The sequence below is a fragment of the Sus scrofa genome, chromosome 16 (genome assembly GCF_054392235.1).
Source record: "Sus scrofa isolate SSC_HxYL_T2T_F1_AM1 chromosome 16, Sscrofa_HxYL_maternal_Yorkshire_Landrace_v2.0, whole genome shotgun sequence".
NCBI classification, from domain to species: Eukaryota; Metazoa; Chordata; class Mammalia; order Artiodactyla; family Suidae; genus Sus; species Sus scrofa.
The window spans coordinates 75021069-75044783 of NC_139398.1; the positions used below are offsets into that span (position 1 = coordinate 75021069).

At 39.4% G+C, this 23715-nt stretch overlaps 1 protein-coding gene across 4 annotated transcripts in view; it reads left to right on the forward strand.

Annotated features, from left to right (window-relative positions):
• Positions 1 to 23715, forward strand: part of ATP10B (ATPase phospholipid transporting 10B (putative)) — a 348489-nt gene that overhangs the window by 313926 nt on the left and 10848 nt on the right. For all 4 annotated transcript variants that reach the window (XM_085001864.1, XM_021076903.2, XM_021076902.2 and 1 more), the window contains 4 exons: positions 82 to 207; positions 10908 to 11108; positions 12599 to 12679; positions 13951 to 14055. In XM_085001864.1, the coding sequence (XP_084857990.1) occupies positions 82 to 207; positions 10908 to 11108; positions 12599 to 12679; positions 13951 to 14055 (513 nt within the window). The remainder of the gene's footprint in view (positions 1 to 81; positions 208 to 10907; positions 11109 to 12598; positions 12680 to 13950; positions 14056 to 23715) is intronic.

Here is a 23715-nt window from a genome sequence, read left to right on the forward strand (position 1 = left end):
CAGGGCAGGGCCACTGAGGGGGCCTCTGTGGTGCACTGGCAGCTGTGTTTGGAGGCTAACGTCTCTGCTCTACCCTCCTAGGCCGTCATGTCCAGCGACTTTGCTATCTCCCGCTTCAGGCACCTCACAAAGCTGCTGCTGGTGCACGGCCACTGGTGCTACTGGCGCCTGGCCAGGATGGTGGTGTACTACTTCTACAAGAATGTGGTGAGTAACCTGCCACCTGCGCCCTGGGAGTCCTGGCTGGAGGGAGCCACTGTCCCCACTCGGGTAGACAAAGCATCTGGGCACAAGGGAATGTATCAGGCTGACTGGACTTTGAATCCAGAACTGTCCCTTACTAGCTCAGTGACCTTCGGCGAGACAATTCACTTCTCTGGGCCTCAATTTCTTCTTTGACGAAGTGGGACTAATCCTGCTCAGTGAGGTTATTATAAAGATTGGCAATCCTGTCTGGCAAGCAGCTGGCTCATAGGAGGCAGCATGAGTGGTTACGAGAGTGGACTCTGGACCTGTCTGGCAAACAGCTGACTCATAGGAGGCAGCATGAGTGGTTACGAGAGTGGACTCTGGAGGCAGATCAGATTTGTTTTCATTCCAGGTTTCTGTATTCAATAATCACCCTATGCCTTAGCTTCCCTGTCTATAAAATGGGGATGGCACCTGTCTCTTTCTTATACACCTGTTATGAGAATGAAATGACAGCTTGTGCAGAAGGTCATTGTTACTGCTATCATTATTGGGGGGGGGCCTCCATAAATGAGATTTATTCTCTGATTACAAGGAAGAAGGATTTAAAGAACCATTAGCCTGGCTTGTAGCTTAGGTTTCCTCCCCAGATAGAACCACCCCAATGCCAGAGCTCCATCCCACCCCCTTGGGAGATTGAAGGGAAAAAGTTTAGGACTGGAATCTTTGGCTTCCACCCCACAACCTACATATCACTTGATCATTGCCAGCCTTCCCACCAAGGATCTCTGAATAAAATATCAAAACGTTTTAGAGTGGGATGACCATTTGGGTTTTTAGTCTTGCCTGACTGTAGCTTGCTGTGTGAACTTAAAAGACTTACTTAATGTCTCTGAGCTTTGATTTCCTCACCAGTAACATGGGGAGACCAGGACTCCCTCTGTCCTTAGAAGTACTATTGGGAAGGCTTTAGTACCATAGAACTGCTTAGCACATAGCACTACATATATATATATATATATATATATATATATATATATATATATATATATATATATATTCACTCATGTGAGAATATTATTGTTTCTCTAAAAATATGTTTATTTCTGTCTTGTTGATAAGGGGTCAAAGCAGGCACATACCAACTGAGGTATTAAAACTGTCAGAGGCTCTTGTTTCCAAAGCCCTTGATTAATGGTGGGCATAGGAAGGAGTCAGAACACTGCTGTACTAAGGGAGGGAATGGGGCCTGAGCTTTTCATTGTCTAGTTCAAGAACCTTTGAGGTAATCCCGAAGAGACTCCAAATAGACTCTTATTCCTGTTTGCGTAAGGAAAGGGGGAAGATTAAGACTAAGGTGATGGAAGAGAAACACATCAGCCTAGTAGCAGCTACAAAATAGCGTGCTTTTTTTCTTCCTGCACCATTCCCCCAGGCCTGCTTTCAGGCAGCATCACAGTCACCGTCACTGAGGAATATGTATTTTTGTGTAAAGTTCAATGTATATGTAAATAATCAGTATGACAAAAAATAATGGAAATTTGGGAGTGCCCATGGTGGCATAGCAGTAATGAACCCAACTAGTATCCATGAGGATGAGGGTTCGATCCCTCGCCTCGCTCAGTGGGTTAAGGATCCAGCATTGCTGTGAGCTGTTGTGTAGGTCAAAGATGTGGCTCAAATCCTGCGTTGCTGTGGCTGTAGCATACACTGGCAGCTATAGCTCTGACTTGACCCCCGTAACCTGAGAACTTCCATATGCCCCGGGCACGGTCCTAAAAAGACAGGAAAAAAATAACATAAATTTGATAAACTGGGTGGTACCATTGTTTCTGCAAGTCTCTGGAAACAAGTCTCTATTTGACCTGAAAGACTGTTTACTCAGAATTCAAAATGCCCCTATTTAATCTTTTTTTCTTGCCTGCAAAAGAATTTCTCTTTTGAATAAGCACAGCCTCTTCTCTGCATTAAATTTGTGAAATAGAAAAGGAAATGTTTCCAGCCAGCCATTCTTTCAAAGCTTAAATGATATTTATTTCCAGCCCAATGCCGTGCTCAAAATTGTGATACTGATGCTGCATTATCTCCCCATTGCAATTAGAGGGTGGAGAACTATGACTTCCACATCCGAAACCAATTTCAGATGGGATTAAAACCTTGCCTGCTCTGAAATGTGAACAATGAATTAATTACTGCACTGTAGCTTCTTGGGAGGAAAACCAGGTGCCCAATCTCAGCAATGCCATCACAGGGTTCAGTGTGCTCCCTCCTAGGTACAGAGACCCAACCAGGCAGAGAAATGGAAACGAGTGAGGTCCTAACATGACCTGCAGAAGAAGGAAACACTCTCACGTTAAAAGTCCAGGATGAGTGTCAGGGCAATACAACCACCAAGCCTTACTTCATTTGTTCAAATAACAGGAATATCCTCACTGCATATAGAGCAGAGATCTAGACAGATGGCATCCCTGCTCTCATGAGGCTTAAAGTCTAAAACAGGGATTAGGAGTTCCCTTGTGGTGCAGTGGGTTAAGGATATGGCATTGTCACTGTAGCAGCTCAGGTCTTTGCTGTGATATAGGTTCAATTCCTTGTCCAGGAACTTCCATATGCCATGGGTGCTGCCAAAAACAAAAACAAAACAAAACTGGGGCTCAGCAAAAGTCTGCAAAGGAGAAAAATCATAAATACTTTCCACTCTGTGGGCTGTTCAGCCTCTGTCACACAAAGTCAGCTCCATTGTGGCAACATGAAAGCAGCTATAGACAATATGTAAATGAACCTAGTAAACCCTTATTTATGACTGGACTTGACATCCAGGATGTCATTTGACATCTCCTGGTTTCAATAAATCTCAAAATGTGGTTTTTGGACCAGCAGCATAAGTTATCATTTCGATGCTCGTAAGAAACAGGGATCTTCAGGCTGCACACCAGGCCCACTACCTTGGAATTTGCATTGTGGTAAGATCCAACACAACCATGGGAACATTAAAGACAGACAAGCACTAACACAGGAGGAACAAAATTAAAATTAAAAATCATTTTCGTCCATGCATCTCCAGATCAGGGTGTTGGCGACTTATGGGCAGGAGACTCTTAACCTGATCAATCCAGAAGAAAATAGCGTTTAAGCTATGGCTTGAAAGACAAGGAGATTCAGCTATGAGTTAACCAGTTTCCCAGCCAAGGAAAAGAGGTTTGAAAACCTAAGTCCTTACAGGAAATATTTCAAGAAGTTTATGATTTTATAGCATACCTTGATTGTATCTAAGTCCAAAATGAAGTGTAAATGACTTACAGTAAAAAACACAAAGGCAATAGGGAAGCTATAAGTGAAATATAAGAGTAGATCAGGAACCATAGAAAAAGGAGTTTAGTTGCACCAGGAACCTGGGATAAGAGGCTCCCAGGTGAAACGTGTGCTTAGAACCAGCAGAACAGTTCTCCCAGACAAACACTCTATTCTCTAAATTCAGAGATCAATTTGTCAGGCAGACCTTTAGAAAAGAGGTCACAGTAAAACCTTCAGAAACTTGTCTTCACTGGCATTTTTGTAGGAAATGAAAACTAACCTCCATAGGGTCACCCTTTTTTATTATTACTTTTTTTAAATTATAGTTGATTTACAATGCTGTGAGATTTCAGCTGTATAGCAAAGTGACCCAGTTACACATATGTATACTTTCTTTTTCTCACATTATCCTCCATCATGTTCCATCACAAATGACTAGATATAGTTCCCTGTGCTATACAGCAGGATCTCATTGCTTATCCACTCCAAATGCAACAGTTTGCATCTCCTAAATACATACTCCCAGTCCATCCCACTCCCTCCCCCTTCCCTTTGGCAACCACAAGTCTGTTCTTCAAGTCCATGAGTTTGTTTCTGTTCTGTGGAAAGGTTCATTTGTGCCATATATTAGATTCCATATATAAGTGATATCATATGGTATTTGTCTTCCTCTTTCTGACTTACTTCACTTAGTATGAGACTCTCTAGTTCCATCCATGTGGCTGCAAATGCATTATTTTGTTCTATTTGTGGCTGAGTAGTATTCCATTGTGTATATGTACATATTCTTAATCCATTCATCTCTTGATGGACATTTAGGTTGTTTCCATGTCTGGGCTATTGTGAATAGTGCTGCAGTGAACATAGGGGTTATGTATCTTTTTGAATGAAAATTTTGTCTGGATATATGTCCAGAAGTGGTATTGCTGGATCATATGGGTAGTTGTATATTTAGTCTTCTGAGGTACCTCCATACTGTTTTCCAAAGTAGTTGTACCAGTTCACATTCCCACCACCAGTGCAGAAGGGTTCCCTTTTCTCCACCCCCTCTCCATGATTTGTTATTTGACGACTTATTAATGATGGCCATTCTGACTGGGGACAAGTAGTAACTCATCGTAGTTTTGATTTGCATTTCTCTGATAAAATTAGTAATTTTGAGCATCTTTTCATATGCCTTTTGGCCATCGATATGTCTTCTTTGAAGAAATGTCTATTCAAGTCTTCTGCCCATTTTCAATTGGGCTGTTTTTTTGTTTTTGTTTTTGTTTTTTTGCTATCAAGTTATATGAGTTGTTTATTTTAGAAATTAAGCCCTTGTCAATTGCATCATTTTAAACTATTTTCTCCCATTCTGGAGATTGTCTTTTTGTTTGTATTTTTTTATGGTTTCCTTTGCTGTGCAAAAGCTTGTAAGTTTGATTTGGCCCAATTGGTTTATTTTTGCTTTTATTTGTACTGCCTTGGGAAACTGATCTAAGAAAACACTTGTACAGTTGATGTCAGAGAATGTTTTGCATATATTCTCTTCTAGGAGTTTGATGGTATACTGTCTTACATTTAAGTCTTTAAGCCATTTCGAGTTTATTTTTGTGCATGGTATGGGTGTGTGTTTCAGTTTCATTGATTTGCATGCAGCTGTCCAGTTTTCCCAGTACCACTACCTGAAAAGACTGTCTTTTTCCGATATTATATGTTTGCCTCCTTTGTTGAAAATTAATTGACCATAGGTGTCTGTCTTTATTTCTGGGTTTTCTATTCTGTCCTATTGGTCTGTATGTCTGTTTTGATAACAGTACCACACTGTCTTGATTACTGTGTAATATTGCGTGAAGTCTGGGAGAGTTATGTCTCCGGTTTTTGTTCCTCAGGATTGCGTTGGCAATTTGGGGTTTTTATGGCTCCATATAAATTTTTAGATTGTTTGTTCTAGTTCTGTGAAAAATGTCATAGGTAATTTGATAGGAATTGCCTTGAATCTGTCGATTGCTTTGGGTAGTATGGCCATTTTTATGATATTAATTCTTCCAATCCAAGAGCATGGTATATCTTTCCATTTCTTTGCATCCTCTTTAATTTCCTTTATTAATGTTTTATAGTTCTCAGCATATAAGACTTTTACCTCCTTGGTCAGATTTATTCCTAGGTTTTTAATTTTAGGGGGTGCAATTTTAAAAGGTATTGTATTGTATTCCTTTTCCAATACTTCATTGTTAGTAATCAGAAATATGAGTGTCAGAAATATGAGTGATTTCTGAATGTTAATCTTATATCTTGCTACTTTGCTGAATTCATTGATCAGTTCCAGTAGTTCTTGTGTGGAGTCCATAGGGTTTTCTATATATAGTATCATTTCATCTGCATAGAGTGACAATTTTATCTCTTCTCTTCCAATTTAAATACACTTTATTTCTTTTGTTTATCTGATTGCTGTGGCTAGGAATTCGAACACTATGTTGAATAACAGTGGTGAGAGTAAGCATGCTTGTCTTGCTCCAGATTTTAGTGGGCAGGCTTTCAGCTTTACTCTGTAGAGTATCATATTGGCTGTGGGGTTGTCATAAATGGCTTTTATTATGTTAAGGTATATTCCCTCTATACCCACTTTGGTAAGAATTTTTATCATGAAGGGATGTTGGGTTTTGTCAAATGCTTTCTCTGCATCTATTGAGATGTTCATGTGGTTTTTGACTTTTCTTTTGTTAAAGTGGTGTATGACATTGACTTATTTGCATATGTTGAACCATCCTTGTGAACTTGAGATGAATCCCACTTAATTGTGGTGTATGGTCCTATTTATATGTTGTTAGATTCGGTTGGCTAAAATTTTGTTGAGAATTTTTGTGTCTGTATTTATCAAAGATATTGGCCTATAATTTTCTTTTTTAGTAGTATCTTTGTCCAGTTTTGATATTAGGGTAATCATGGCTTCATAGAATGCCTTTGGGATTATTCCTTCTTTTTCAACCTTTTGGAAAAGCTTAAGAAGGATGGTATAAGTTCTTTGTATGTTTGGTAGAATTCACCTATGGAGCCATCTGGTCCTGGACTTTGGTTTGTAGGGAGTGTTTCTATTGCATATTCAACTTCATTTCTAGTGATCAGTCTGTTCAATTGATCTATTTCTTCTTGATTCAGTTTTGGCAGGCTGTATGTCTTTAGAAAGTTGTCCATTTCTTCCAGATTGTCAAATTTGTTGGCATATAATTTTTTATAATATTCTCATAGGTTTTTTTGTATTTCTGCAGTATTCATTGAGACTTCCCCTTTTTCATTTCTTATTTTGTTTATTTGGGTTCTTTGTCTCTTCTTTTTGCTGAGTCTGGCCAGAAGTTTGTCAATTTTGTTTACCTTTTCAAAAAACCAGCTCTTGGTTTTACTGATTTTTCTATTTTTTTAAATCTCTTTTATTGAGTGCCTCTCTGATCTTTATGATTTCCTTCCTTCTTCTGACTTTAGGTTTTGTTTCTTCTTGTTTTTCTAGTTCATTTAGGTGGTGGGTTAAGTTGTTGATTTGAGATTTTTCTTCTTTTTTTGAGGAAGGCCTGAATTGCCATGAACTTTGTTCTAAGAACTGCTTTTGAACATCCCATAGATTTTTGAATGGTTGCATTTTCATTATCATTTGTCTTGAGGTATTTTTTGATTTCCTCATTGAGCCGTTTTTTTTTTTTTTTTAGTAGCATGTTCTTTAGTCTCCATGTAGTCAGTCTTTTCTCATTTCTTTTCCTGTGGTTGATTTCTAGTTTCATGCCTTTGTGGTCAGAGAGGATACTTGAAAAAATTTCTATACTCTTAAATTTGTTGAGGTTAGTTTTGGGCCCCCATATGTGGTCAATCCTTGAGAATATTCCATATGCCCTTGAATATCTATTCTGATTTTTTGGATGTAATGTCCTCAAAAATCAGTTAGGTCTAACTTTTCTATTGTGTCATTTAGGATCTCTTTTGCTTTATTTTCTGTCTATAGGAGTGTTAACATCTCCTACTACTATTGTATTTCCATCAATTTTTCCTTTTATGTCTGTTAGTATTTGTTATAGGTATTTGGGTGCTCCTATATTAGGGGCATATATATTGATGATTATAATATCCTCTTCTTGAAAGAATCCTTTTGCCATTAAATAGTGTCCTTCTTTGTCTTTCTTCATGGCCTTCACTTTAAAGTCTATTTTGTCTGATATGAGTATTGCAGGTCCTGCTTTTCTGTCTTGTCCATTGGTATGAAATCTTTTCTCATCCCCTCACTTTCAATCTATGTGTGTCCTTTGCCCTAAGATGAGTCTCTTGTAGACACCAGATTATAGGTGTTTACCTTTTTATCCAATCTGCCACTCTGTGTCTTTTGATTGGAGCATTCAGTCCATTGACATTTTAGGCAGTTATTGATAAATACATATTTCTTGCCATTTTAAACCTTGTTTTCCAGTTGATTCTATGTTTCTCCTTCCTTTCTTTTTTTGGTTGGATTATGTTCATTTCTTTTATGCTTGTATTTCTTTTTAGTGTTTCTGAATGTAATGTTTGGTTTTGATTTGTGGTTGCCCTGTTTTTTAATACGTTAATCCCTTCCTGTACCTGCTTGCTTTAGCTAACAGTCATACAGGCTCAAACTATTATTTTAAAAAAGAGTCTAGATTTTCCCACTTAACTTCTCCACATTCTATGATTTTTAAGTCCTTTTTAACATCTTCATGTTTGTCCTTTTGCTGTTCCTTGTGTTTATCATCACTTTTACAGTAGTTTTTTTCCCCACTTTTAGATATGTATGCTGGCTTATTTAAGTGATTGCTTTCCAATTGTGGTTTCCTCCATTCTATTTATTCTTACTTCTTTTTTTAATTTATAGAAGCCCTTTCAGTATTTCTTTGAGAACAGGTTTAGTATTGCTGTACTCTTTTAGCTTCTGTTTGTTGGAGAAATTCTTTATTTTCCCTTCTATTTAAAATGATACTCTTGCTGGGTAGAGTATTCTAAGCTGCAAGTTTTTTTCTTTCAGAACTTTGAATATATCTTGCCACTCTCTTCTGGCCTATAGTGTTTCTGTATAGAAAGCAGCTGATAGCCTTATGGGGGTTCCCTTATAATTAATGCTTTGTGTTTCTCCCTTTAGAATCCTCTCTTTCACTTTTGCCATTTTTATTGTAATATGTCTTGGTGTGGGCCTATTTGGGTTCAACTTGTTTGGGGCCCTCTGTGCTTCCTGTATCTTGATATCAGTTTCCTTTAGATTTGGAAAATTTTCAGACATAAATTCTTCAAATATATTTTCAATCTCCTTTTCTTTTTCCTCTCCTTTTGGAATTCCTATTATGTGTATATTGGCCCACTTTATATTTTCCCATAGGTCTCTTATATTGCTTTCATGTTTTTTCATTTGGTACCTGTTCACAGAGCCTTAGTGGTGGCGGGCCATGCCCACTTCGGAGTCTGATATGGCTGTGGTGGTTGGCCCACTCCACCCTTAGCCCATGCAAGAGGTGCCCAACTGCCTATAGCCTACACAAGAGGTTCCCTGCTGCCCAAGAGCCCACATATGTGCAGAGAAAGATAGTCCTATGGTGGTCAAGCCCCTCTTCCTCTCACCCTCCCCAAAAATGACACCTTGCTTTTCTTGAAGCTCCAGGTCTCAATCTGAGCTCTCTCATCTGTGGCACTCCACTCTCCAGCCCATGGTGCATGTTCCCTAGCCCCTGAGGCTGTCTCCACACAGCCAACCCTAGTCCTCTTCCCAGAACTGACCTCCAGAGCCTGAATCTCAGTGTCCAGCTCCTGCCTGAGTGTCTCAGGCTGTGATGTCTGTGGATGGTGATACCAATAGTCTGAGCAGCTCTCTCTCTGCTTTGCCCTCCTTAGTCCAGCTGATGTACTTTTCTGCGAGGCTTTGAGATTTCCTCCTTGGCCGATCTCCTGTCAGTTAGGTGACTTTCCAGGGTGAAGTTTCCTTTCCTCTTCCGGAGCTCTCTCAGGAGTGCTGGCCCCATCATGATTCCTTTTTTTTTTCCTCTCTTATCTCTCTTTTTTCTTTTGTTTGACCCAGTTATGTGGAGGGTTTCTTGCCCTTTTGGAGGTTTAAGGTCTTTTGTCATAGTTCAGTAGATGTTCTGTGCCAATCGTTCTACATGTAGATGAGGTTTTTTTAATGTGTTTGTGGGAAAAGGTGAGCGCCACATCTTACTCTTCTGCCATCTTGATGCTGGCCCTAGCCTTTTTTTTCCTAACAACTCAATAAAAATCAAGATTAAATTATAATTCAGTAAGAATATCTCTATAGGAAACTGAGCCAATGATATCCAAGAATTAGCGCTTTATTACTCTAAGCCTTAATTAAAAGCCCACCAGTGCCTCTGGTGTGTGTGGTGTAGGGCAGGAAACAATACACACTAGTTCTCTGCTGCCCAGTTCACTTTAATTCTCCATGTTCCTCCCCCCTCAACAAATTATGTATTATTGCACATGTACCAATGTAACATATACTAATATCGTATAATATATCACATCCCTGGCATAAACAGAAGCTCAAACAACAATTACAGTATTTATAATATGACTTTTAATATTATTAGAAGCATTATTACAATAACACTATCCCCACAGTTAGAGAATTCTAGCTTAAGCACAAACCTGCTAAACAGTTTCTTAGAACATCCTTCATCCCTCTGTGCCTCAACCCCTGGAGCTGAGAAGTTTATATCTTAACTCCAGGACCAGCTGCTTCCGTGACCTTGGTCAAATCACCAAACCACATTACACTATTTTAGACAATAACAGTGACCCAGCCCTTCTCAGGTGGGAAGGTCTTGAGTGGCAAGATCTTTAGAAAGTATAAGGACACACTTAGGTATAAGATTTTCCTCTCCACTTTCTGAGTTGCAAGACCATTCTAAAAGTGTCATGCAGTCAAACTCCCCAGGAAGTCATCCTCCTCCAGCCTTCCTGCCCGCAATCAAGTCTTCGTTTTACCACACTGCTAATCCTAACTCTTGCCTTTCAGAATCATGCACAATGGTCTAGGTACCGCTATTTCCATCTGAAAGATGGCAAGATGATGTTCAGAAAGGCTAAGCCATTGGTTCAAGGTCACACAGCTAGTACTTGACAGAACTGGGAATTCAAAACCGGTCCTCTCTGCCTTCAAAAGTTTATACTTTTAACCACTATAGTTCACTTACTTGAAGAAGCTGGTGGAATTCCCCTCATGTCCTAAAGGTTAATAGTAGCTGTAGTAGTAGTAGCAGCAGCTGCTGCTGCTCTAAGGATAAGCATTATCTCCAGTCCTTACATTACCCTACATGGATGAATGAGGGAGATAAAGCTCCAAGTCCAAGCAGTGACTTGTCAGAGGGACCCAGCAGCACCTGGTGGATCCTTATGCACGAGGCTGCCATGGGTTCTTATGCACAAGGCCTGGTCTCTTCCCACAGTGCTATGTCAACCTGCTCTTCTGGTACCAGTTCTTCTGTGGCTTCTCCGGCTCCACCATGATTGATTACTGGCAGATGATCTTCTTCAATCTCTTCTTCACCTCCTTGCCTCCTCTTGTCTTCGGAATCCTCGATAAGGACATCTCGATGGAGACCCTGCTGGCATTGCCTGAGCTGTATAAGAGTGGCCAGAACTCCGAGGTGAGGGGCTCGGGCAGGCAGGGCGAGGTGGCTCACACTCCTCCCTGGAGGTGTCAGAGGAGGAGAACCGGGCAGGAGGTCCTGTGTCCTGGTTACCATACTGTCACTACCTCCCACGTGACCCAGGAACTCCCTGTTCCTAACTTGTTTCTCACTTGCTATTGATGGTGATGGACCAGACCAGTGGGTATTTTTATTTTTAGGTATTCCTTAATTATATCACACATTAATATGAGATTGCCCTGGTTGAAGGGGAAGAGGGTGTGCAGAGAGATCCCATCCCCCTAAGCCACCACCTCTCTCCAGGCCTTCAGCAGAACCCCCGCAGCTTGGTGTGGAAGCACACCCCACCCCTGGGACTAAAAGTTTGCTCAGCAATGAGTGAGGCTTTCTAAATGTGGGTTTCTACTTCATGTTGGGAAAGGCAAAACTTAGAATTCAAGACTGCACATGGTCTAGAATTTGCTGACATCGAGTAGGCTAAAGAAGGCTTGAGAAGCCATCAGGATGGGCTCCCAGAAGGCACAGAGGACACAATGAAGCCCTAAATGATTTGGGGAAGACAGAGAGTAGGTACTCCAACTAGCCCAGATACAGACCAGGAGCTTGGATGCAGAAGGCAGAAAGGGAACCTGACTGCCTCTAAGGGGGAGGTCTTTGAAAAGGGATATAAAAATGCATGAGGGTACCTTTGTACCCTGGGGAAAGGAGGGCAAAGCCAGGTGTGGTATTTGAAAGCCAGGATATTTTGTGGACAGCCAGTGAAGAACTAAGCCCCAGTCCTAACCCTAAGATGGTGGAGAGCAACACAGCCTTCCCAGTGCTTCTAGAGAGTAAGACATGGGGATGGCACCTGTACAACCCGGGCCCTTCTAAATGCCCCTTCCCATAGGCAAGGTGGCTACAGAGTGTCTTCCTTGAATAGCTCAATTAAAAGGAGTTAATGTAGCAAAATCATTCACTGTTAAATGCTTTAACTTTTCCCCAGGAAGGCAGGAAGAGTGAAGAACAAAGTGAGAAAGCTTGTCTCTGAAGCCATTGAGCTCTCTCTTGGGAACCTGGGATCCCAGGCTGTGATTGAAGAGCTACCTTTTGGGTGCTATTCTCAAACCTCAGAAGCTCTAAACTTACCAAGTTTGTATTAGCACTAGCAATGTGCTAATAAATGATAGCTGAGCCCTTACTAGGTCCTAAAGCACACTTATGTTTAGACCTCTTGAAACCCAAGGTGTTGTTTTTATCTACTTTAATGGAAGAAGAACCAGTTCTCAGAGTTTAGTGACTTTCACTAAGGTGATACAGAGCTGGAAATTGGCCTCAGGTCTGTCACCCATAAGTCTGTGCTCTTAACTGTGTTATTCTATTGCCTCTAAGATAAGAAGCATTGTAAGTGCTACATTGTCTTTCCCAGCTATGCAAAAACAAGTTGCTAACAAAGAATAGAGTCTTGTTTTGATGGTGGTAACGGTCACTGTGTTCTTTCCTCGCAGTGTTATAACCTGTTGACTTTCTGGATTTCCATGGTGGATGCGTTCTACCAGAGCCTTGTCTGTTTCTTTATCCCCTACCTGGTAAGTTGTATAGTCCCATTGAAACCACACAAATAGAAGGGTAGAACTGGTCCTATTTATATGAAATCCCAGGTTAATAGTGTCTCTCTGGACACTTCAGAGCAGGGGCTCCAGATAGGTGGCCTCCAGACTCCACCCTATCCAGAGTATTTGGAAAGTAAGAATACATATTACCAAAACATATTAATTTCTGCCAGCCTCTATAAAAATGAAAGCCCTCATTCTACTGGGTCATTTTTTCCCTCACAGCAAAAATCCAAAGTTGACTCACAACCCTGCTTAGATAGGGTACATGTTTTCCAGTTTGCCATAGTCCCCACCAAGCCCTATTTATCATACCTGGCCTTCTTCACTCACTGACTGCTCCTTGCTGGAACAATGAAGGTATCTGAATTTACACCCCATGATTTATATTTAGATTTGTGCTTCCAAGGTCAAGGCAGCAAGCATTCAGATGGCAAAGAATACCAGCCCCTCTACTTAAAGAGTGAGAATTTACGTAGCATAGGATATCTATATTCCTCCTGGACAGGGAACTCAGATGTGGAGTAATTGCTACCAGGTAGACAGTGGTGTCTTTTGTCATTAACAATATAACGGGTGTTGAGGAGGTGGGTGTTTTTGTGCTTTTTCTGAATTTCCAGTTTATGGTATCATCTCCTGGCCAGGTCTCTGCTTGCTTTTCTACCTCATCTTTTGCCCTTACTACGTGCTCAATAGACCTGCCATCTAGGACTATTTAGACTTTTCACCCTCAGTTCTAGCCTTTGCCTGCTCTGCCTTTCCTCTCTTTTCAAGAGAATAACTCCTCTTACTGATTTCTCAGCTGATTTCTCTTCTCTACTATCAGGATGCCTTGTACTTGTCTCCATTGTAGCCTTCACCCCTTAAATTCTACTACATTTGCCCTGCCTAGTAGATTCTAAACTCCTTGAAAGTGGACACAGAAGTGTCTTTAACAACAGGCATTGTGCTTGGCAGGTACTCAATAATACATTCTTTGTTCACTAATTCTGCAGTGTTCTTGAAAACTTAGCATGGCTTCCTTTGCAAAGACATTTTAAAGAATTTAGTCCTGTCAACTCACTCATCTTGCCTGTGCTTTGGGTCTGCTCCACGTGGATGGGAGCTGGACAGCTTCTCCCCCATTTCTTCCCCCCACCCACACCCCTTGACACCTGCCCTCCCTGATGCTTCATCATCACTTGTCAACACCATGGCCCTCAGCCCAGGGGCACATCTGACAGTGCCTGTTTTCTCCCCCTCTGCAGACCTACAAGGACTCTGATATCGATGTCTTCACCTTTGGGACACCCATCAACACCATCTCCCTTGCCACAATCCTCTTGCACCAAGCAATGGAAATGAAGACCTGGGTAAGTACTGCAGAGCCCTTTTGGCCTAAAAACTGTGTTCCTGTCTATTGGCCATATTCATATTTCTGATTTCCTGGTTGTTTTACCTGTATCGTTGGTCCACCTGTGTTTCACTTGTACAAATAAAAAGAGGCAAAGAAGATAAAATTCCTGGCCTCAACTTGTGTACCATCTAGCCAGCACGATAAAACTAAGACATATAAATACAGTTTGTTGCCCAAATAGATATTTTTTGGTTAAAATATTCAGGGATGTTTGAGAGATGAGGAAAACATTAGATGGACCATACTTGAGGCTATGCTAGAAAGGTATGCTCCTCATTTAACCTGGGGGTAAAAGATCAGAAGACTGTTTTCATATAAGCATATTTCAAGCACGTCCAAATATCACATTTTAGTATCTGAAAAGGGGATGCCAGCTTCTCATTAAATTCAGCTAGTCAATGATAATTATAAATACAAGGAGCTTAAAATTATATGCGGGTAAGTTCCATTGTTGTGCAAAGGGTTAAAGATCCAGCATTGTCACTGCAGCAGCTTGAGTAGCTGCTATGGCATGGGTTTGATCCCTGGCCTGGGAACTTCTACATGCCATGGGTATGGCCAAAAAAAAAAAAAGAAAAACTTATATGCCACGTACTTATCTACATGATTTTAATGTATTATCTCATTTAAACTCCCAAAGCCCTTTGTGTTAGGTGGATTTGGAAGGGGTTTTTTTTTCACTTTTATTAAGATATAACTAATACATAGCATAGTATAAGTTAAGTTGCACAACATAATGACTGACTTAACATGCATAACAGTTGACCTTTGAACAATTCCACGTTTAGGGATGCCAACCCTCCACGCGCTGGGAAATCCACATGTAACATGACAGTTGGCCCTCCGTATCTGTAGATTCAAGCAGCCATGGATCCTGTAAGACTGCAGTATATGAAAAAAAATCTGTGTTTAAGTGGAGGCATACAGTTCACACCTTTGTTGTTCAAGGGTCACCTGTACTACAAAGCGATGGATGTTAACTAAATGTGTAATGGAAATCTGGAGTTCCCTGGTGGCCTAGCAGTTAAGGATCTGGCATTGACACTGCTGTGGCTCTGGTTACTTCTGTGGTGCAGGTTTGATCTCTGGCCCAGGAATTTCTGTATGTTAGGGGAGCAGCGAAAAAAAATCATTTTTCAGTATGTGCATGTTAGGTGTGGGTTTTTTTTATTCTTATACTATAGAGAAATAGGCGTAAAGATGCTAAGAAACTTTCCCTAAGTAGTTTAAGATGGAAGCAAGTTTGAACCCTGGCCATCTGACTCTTAACCTTTTAACCTCTATGCTAATAGTGTGAGGAGATAAGATTGACAGGTGCAGGGAGACCACTTTACAGAAAGAGTTGTCCTTAGCCAAGCTGAAATGCCTCTTCCTGAAAGCATTTGTATTAAATATTTAGAAAATTTTCCAAGTAGCCTCAGTGTGTTCCCAACATTCTGCAATGGAACTTCCTCTCCATCCCCTGCTGTGACTGTCACAAGCTGGACCAGACTCTGACACACTGGGCAGTGGCTGATAAGAACTGCTCAAGTGAGCTTCTGAATCACTGAGTTCCCATCTTGAAAAGTCTTCTGCTCCAGTTCATGCCAATGACAGAGAGAACAAAGCGATAAAACAAACAAACAAAAAAACAGCCAAGCTTAAGTTCAGGATAAATTTCTTTCAGAACCACCAGCACCAAAAGAGGCTGAAATACCATGGGAATGGAGAGGTATTGGCTCAAACTGAAGGATTCCTCGAATCTAGGGCAGGAAAGAGAACACAGAAATTGGTGTTGGGCTCTACAGATTAAGAAAGACTGGAGCTTCATGTACTCCTGAGTCCAAGGTTTGAACTGGAGCTCCTCCAATCAAGAAAGCAAGCTGAAGGAAACATGACAAGCTATTGGGAATTATAGCTTTATCAGAAACTGTGAGGAAAGCAGACAAGAGTCATAACTTTACCACTAGGAATTGAGCTGAGCTAAGGAAACACTTAGAACTCATGAAAATGCAAAAATTTTGTCATTGAAACTAAAAATGCAGTATGTGAGATCCACTGTAGACTGGCCACTGGCTAAGAGTAAATAACCAAATACAAAGAGAGCATTGGAAACTCATCCAGAATGCCACACAAACATGAAAATGTAATCCAGAGGAATGGTAGCTAGAACAAATGGCTCCAGCAGCCACATACAAAAAGCCAGAGACGAAAAATGGAAGAATGGTGAAGAAGCAGTATCTGAAGAGTCCACCAGTAAGAATGACAATCACAATATATGTAGATATACTGCCTGGTATATCACAGTAAAACTGTACAGTGTAAAAGAGACAATCTTAAAGTATGCCAGAGACTATGGACAAACTACTTGAAAAGGAATAGCAGTTAAACACAGAAAACAAGAAATGGTGGAGTAGGAGTTCCCATCATGGCTCAGCAGAAATGAATCTGACTAGTATCCATGAGGACACAGGTTCGATCCCTGGCCTTGCTCAGTGGGTTAAGGATCCGCCATTGCCATGAGCTGCTGTGTAGGTCACAGACACAGCTTGGATCCCACGTTGCTGTGGCATAGGCCTCAGCTCCAGCTCTGATTCGACTCCTAGCCCAGGAATTTCCATATGCTGCTACACATGTGGCCCTAAAAAGGACAAAAAGAAAAGGCAAAAAAGAAAAGAAACAGTGGAGTAATTATCTTCAAAGACCTGAGGCGAAATAAAAATTACATTATCACTTAAGACTAAGTGATAAATGAGATTTTCAGATAAACTCTATATGGTCTACTACACGGAGACATTCACTAAGTGAAGAAACATGAAAAAATGAAAGAACATAAAAGCTACTACAAGAAATAATATAAGGGTAAGGAGGAGACTTATGCTAAAGCCTTCATCACACATTAATATGTCCTAAAACTTAAGATATCTTATACTTACAAACAATATCTTAAAAACTTAAGCTTAAGCATAAAGGAAAGCAAATAGAGGAATAAAGAAAACTATCAATTCCTCAGGCTGTAGGAAAGAGGAAAAGATAAGGGCAAAGAGAATGATGGCAAAAAATACAAAAATATTCAAAATTAATCTAAATATATCAATACACACAATAAATATAAATGTATTTAATTCACCTATTAAAAGCAAAAATTGTCCGATTAGATTCTTTTCCATCCAGCAAATATAAAGAGAAATTGGAAAATTTACAATTCTAGTATAAGGTTTTGTATTTAATTCTATCAGCAACAGATGTAGATCAAGCTTCAAAGAAATTACCACATTTGATCTAATGTTGATAGAGCTAATACATAAAATCCTGTTCTAAACATGCATCTTTTCAAACACATCTGGACCATGTACCAAAAGTTTAAAGAAAAATAAAAGACTTTGAATCACAAAGCAATTTGAAAGAATCAGTATCATAAAGAACATATTTTCTGAGAGTTCCTACTGTGGTGCAGTGGGTTAAGAATTCAACTGCAGCAGCCCAGGTTGCTGCAGTGGTGCAGGTTTGAACCCCAGACCAGTGAGTTAAAGTATTCAGCATTGCCACAGCTGCAGCACAGGTCACAGCTGTGGCTTGGATTCAATCCCTGGCCCAGCAATGTCCATATGCCACAGACGTAGACATTTTTTAAAAATCTGGAGTTCCCGTCGTGGCACAGTGGTTAACGAATCCGACTAGGAACCATGAGGTTGCGGGTTCGGTCCCTGCCCTTGCTCAGTGGGTTAACGATCCGGCGTTGCCATGAGCTGTGGTGTAGGTTGCAGACGCGGCTCGGATCCTGTGTTGCTGTGGCTCTGGCTTAGGCCGGTGGCCACAGCTCTGATTAGACCCCTAGCCTGGGAAACTCCATATGCCACGGGAGCGGCCCAAGAAATGGCAAAAAGACCAAAAAATAAATAAATAAATAATATCTGGCAACAATGCATTTAGATTAAAAACAAGCAATAAAGCAAGACACCATCAATTTCCTAGAAGAGAACACAGTCAAAACATTCTCTGACATCAACTGTACAAATGTTCTTAGGTCAGTTTCCCAAGACAACAGAAATGAAAGCAAAAATAAACCAATGAGACAAGCTTTTGCACAGCAAAGGAAACCATAAAAAAAAAAAAAAAAGACAGCCTATGGAATGGAAGAAAATAGTTTCAAATGATGCAACTGACAAGGGCTTAATCTCTAGAATATACAAACAACTCATACAACTCAACAGCAAAAAAATCAAACTACCCAATGGAAAAATGGGCAAAAGACCTGAATAGCTTTCTCCAAGGAAGATATACAGATGGCCAACAAGCACATGAAAAAATGCTCAACATGACTGATTATTAAAGAAATGCAAATCAAAACTACTATGAGGTACCACTTCACACCAGTCAGAATGGCCATCATTAACAAGTCCACGCATAACAAATGCTGCTGAGGGTGTGGAGAAAAGGGAACCCTCCTTCACTGTTGGTGGGTGTGTAAATTGGTTCAACCACTATGGAAAATAGTATGGAGGTTCCTCTGAAAACTAAATATAGAACTACCATATAACCGAACAATCCCACTCTTGGGCATATATCTGGACAAAACTTTCCAATAAAGTTACATGCACCCCTATGTTCATTGTAGCACTATTCACAATACCTAAGACATGGAAACAACCTAAATGTCCATCAACAGATGAATGCATTAAGATGTGGTTGGTATATATACACAATGGAATGCTACTCAGCCACAAAAAGAAGAAAATAATGCCATTTGCAGCAACATGGATGGAACTAGAGACTCTCATACTAAGTGAAGTAAGTCAGAAAGAGAAAGACAAATACCATATGATATTACTTATATATGGACTCTAATATATGGCACAAATGAACCTTTCCACAGAAAAGCAACTCATAGACTTGGAGAACAAACTTGTGGTTGCCAGGGGGGAGGGGGAGGAAGTGGGATGGACTGGGAGTCTGGGACTAATAGATGAAGACTTGCATTTGGAGTGGATAAGCAATGAGATCCTGCTGTATAGCACAGGGAAATACATCTAGTCACTAATGATGGAACACGGTGGAGGATAATGTGAGAAAAAGAATGTATGTGTATATATATGTATGTATGTGTATATATGTATATATATGTATGTATGTGTATACATATATATGTATATATGTGTGTGTGTAGTGTGTATATACACATACACACACACACATATATAAAACCGGGTCACTGCTGTGCAGCAGAAATTGAGAGAACTCTGTAAACCAATTATAATGGGAAAAATGAAAATCATTTAAGAATGTTTAAAAAAATAAAATGTGAAAAAAAAAGAAATTAATTCAATGAACTTAAAAATTTACAATGTAAGGGAGTTCCTGTTGTGGTACAGTGGAAACGAATCCAACCAGTATCCATGAGGATGAGGGTTCGATCACTGGCCTCACTCAGTGGGTTAAGGAGCTGTGGTGTACGTCTCAGACATGGCTTGGATCCCACATTGCTGTGGCTGTTGTGCAGGCTGGCAGGTATAGCTCCAATTTGACCCCTCGCCTGGGAACGTCCATATGCCACAGGTATGGCCCTAAAAAGCAAAAAAAAAAAAAAAAAAAAAAAAAAAAAAAAAAAAAAATTACCATGTAAACCTAAAAGAAAATAGAACAAAAGAGAAAAAGAGAAAAATCAAGAAAACAATAGGAAAGTTCAATTAAGACCAATATTAAACTCTTAAGACCCTAATGAAAACTAATCTTTTGCAAAAGTGATCCAGGCAAAGACACAGAGGAGAAGACTACAAAAATATTAGTAATGAAAAAGATCACACTGTAGAGATACATTCATCTCTCAGTACCCGTGGGGTACTTGTCCCAAGACCTCCATGGATACCAAAATCCACAGATGCTCAAATCCTTTATACAAAATAGCACAGACATAGAAAACAGACTTGTGGTTGCCCAGAGGGAGTGGGGTGGGGTGGGAGGAGGGGCTGGGAGGGACGAGGAGTTTGGGATTAGTAGATGCAAACTATGACATTTAAAATGGATAAGCAGGAGTTCCTGTTGTGCCACAGCAGAAATGAATCCAACAAGAAACCATGAGGTGGTGGGTTTGATCCCTGACCTCATTCAGTGGGTTAAGGATCCAGCACTGCCGCGAGCTGTGGTATAGGTCACCAATGCAGCTCGGATCCTGCATTGCTCTGGCTATGGTATAGGCTGGCTGCTACAGCCCCGATTCAACCCCTAGCCTGGGAACCTCCTAAAAAGCAAAAAATTAAAAAATTAAAAATAATGATAAAAATAATAATAAAATGGATAAGCAATCAAGTCCTATGGTATAGCACACAAAACTATACCCAATCTCCTGGGATAGATCATATTGGAAAATAACATAAAGAAAGATTGTATATATGTATGACTGAGTCACTTTGCTGCACAGGAAGAATTGGTACAACTCTGAAAATCAACTATACTTTTAAAAAAGAAATAAAATGGCATAGGTCAGCTCTCTACATTCACAGATATGGAATTCTTGTATACAAAGGTCCATGTCATCAACATTTTAAAATATTTTTCTGAAAATTTAAACGGAGTCAGTAATTTCTTTAAACACAAAATTTACCATGACATAGTCAACATCATTCTGCTAAACCTCAATAAACCAATCACCATTACAGAAATTGAGTTGGTAAGCCTGTCCCTAATGACACCAAGCCAAAGGATTATGAAGGTGAGTTTTTGGTCCCTTATAACCAAAGCTCTATGGGGCAGATAATTCCTATCTCACAGCAATTTTTTCATGGATTCAGAAAATAGAAAATAAACACAATTCAACTTTCATGGATAGAATAATTCTGATACCAAAATGAACATAGACAGTTCAAGGAAACAAAATTATAGACCTATCTCCTCAATGAACATAGATGTAGACAGCTCTAAATAAAATATTGGCAAACTTACTTGGTCATTATGTTGAAGATAAGAAAGCCTCTTGATAAAGAATAAACTGATACCACCACCCTGGAGAGCAACTTGAAAATTGCTAAAGTTTAAGTACTTGTATGCTATGACTCAATTCCTCTTCTAAATATGCACCCTGGACAGTCCTCTTACACATGTATATACATAGACATGTATAAGAATGTTTGTTACATCATTGTTCTTAATAGTAAAAAAAGAAAAGAAAAAAGAAAAAAATTGGAAACAGCTAAATGTTGTTTATCATTAGGAAAATAAATTCTGGCATATTCATATACTAGAACATTTAAAATGGATAAATTAGGTCTTCATTTATCAACAAAAGTGAAGTTACAAGCATACTGTCTAGTAAAAAATAATTGCAGAAAGATACCTATACATAATAAAATTTTAAAGTATCCACTAACATGGATACTATGTATAAAATACAGAGGAGAATGATGAGCAATGAATTTATTTTCAAGATTAAAGAGAAGGCATTTGCAAAGGATACATGTGTGCTTAAATTGTATCTGTAAAGCTTAATCTTTTAATAATAACTGAGGCAAATATGTGTAGCGGAAGAAAAAATGACTTCCCCTTTACTCTTCTATGTTCTTGGCTGAGACACTTTTGTAATAAAAGACAGATTAGTAGGAGAAAAACAAAAGTTTAATAAATATTGCCTATACACTTGGGATGGACCAGAAAACTGACTCCCTGAAATGAAATGGCTCTAGCCGCCACCTTAAATACCATCTCTAGTGAAAAACAACAGAATTACTGGGATCAGGGAGGCCAGATACAGAAGGTGATAAAGATTTTCTAAAAATTTAGAAGAGTCTTTTTCTTCCCAGTAGAGAGAGACATCCTCACAAATGGAGATATCTCTTATAAATGTACATGTCTCTTACCAAAAAAAGTTGAGTCTACTTAGTTTTCTGAGCTTCTCCTGTGTCTGCCATTCCTTTTAGGACAATCAGCTCAAGATAATCCTTATGCAGGAGATGCATTTGGGGCCAACATATTCTGTTCCCTTTTCTATGGCATAAGGTTCATATTGATAAAGCTGGATGTTAAGTATACAAGATTGGTTGTCTGAGTGCTTGAAATAGTAAAAATAATTTAATTACATTTTTTTAAACACTAGCTCAAGGTATTTCCCAAGAGGAACTGTGCTTTCTATGACCCTCTTCTCCATTAAGTATTTCGTTAACCTTTCAAAAATGCCCTGTAAAGTGTAACCAGACCTCAATGAATATTAAGTGGGAATGAAACTGAAGATTCTATGTCCTCTCTGACTGGTTGTTCAGCCCTTTTTCTCAGAACACGTATTCATCAGCTTTAAAAGAGGGAATCTATTCCTTTCACTCACCATTCAGCACTATTAGCCCACCTAATGCATCTCTCGACCAGTATCCCAGTAGTTACTGGTGATTGCTACTGTGCCTGAGAAAGGATTCAGCTACTAGAATCATTATGGAAAAAATATATATATATGTATTTATACTATATTTATATTATATAAATTATATATTATATAGTTATATATTTACATATCATATAATTATATACATTTTCCTTTTAAAAGTGCTTAAAGCAGAGGGAACATGTCTTTCTTCCCTGGGTAGAAATCTAACATGAATTCAATAGCTGTGTCAGCTTTCACAGTCCCAACGAAAGTGACTGAAATGTTAGCTAACTGCTTTCTTCTTTAGGAACAGAACTAGGATATTCAAATCATCTCTCCCACTGAAAAAAAAAAGTTAATGGATATATAGAGATAGATATATCTATCTTTAGAGATAGCTCTGTATATAGATAGATACAGAGGTAGAGATATCCTCCCTAAATGTATGAAAAAACTGACAGGATAGTAAAGACCAAAGCCTTTAGGAAAGAGGGACTGTGGAGAAGCAAGCTGAGCCATAGCCTCTGCTTTCCTGAGGGTGTTCGTAACCCTGCCCAAAATGAACTTTTTGACAGCCTTGATTGAGCATAAGATTCAGATATTAAAACCCAGGCTTCTAAATTGGGAGTCTAATAAGTCACATTAAATTAGGACATTCAGGGTAAGGGTACACCCAAAAGGGACCTACCTGCACTCCCATCCAGCAGGGTCTGTAGGGATTGTTTCCACAGTGCTGAACAGAGCAGAGAGAATCAGGATAAAGGACTTATCCTAGGAAATGGACTATGGACTGACCTCATACAGATTTGCAGCCTATATTCTTTCTATCACCTGAGTGAACCAAATTTTGATCAATGAATTCAGTTTAAAGTGACTCTAGACCAGTAGTGCCTAAGGATATTGCAAAGGCATACACACCTTCTCTCCAGGGATAGTTATCTTAAGCCTCAAAGTATCCCTACTAACTTTCCCAGGATAAGAAGCATCACACATTCAAAAACAAGGAAGCTCAAAATGAAACAAGAACTCATAAATTAGGATCACCAGTGCAAATATCAGTAACAAATATTTCAGGTATTGAATTTATTCTATAAATTATAGAAAAGCTGTGTTTGCCTTTAAGATTTCTCCAAGGAATGGTAAACCATACACAAAGAAACTTAGAAGAGTTTGACAGAGACCAAATAAAACATTTAGAAATTTAAAAATACAATAACTCTAAGTTTCAATGGCTGGTTTAACAGCAGATTAGGCACAGCTGAAGGGAGAATTGGTGAACTGAAAAAAATA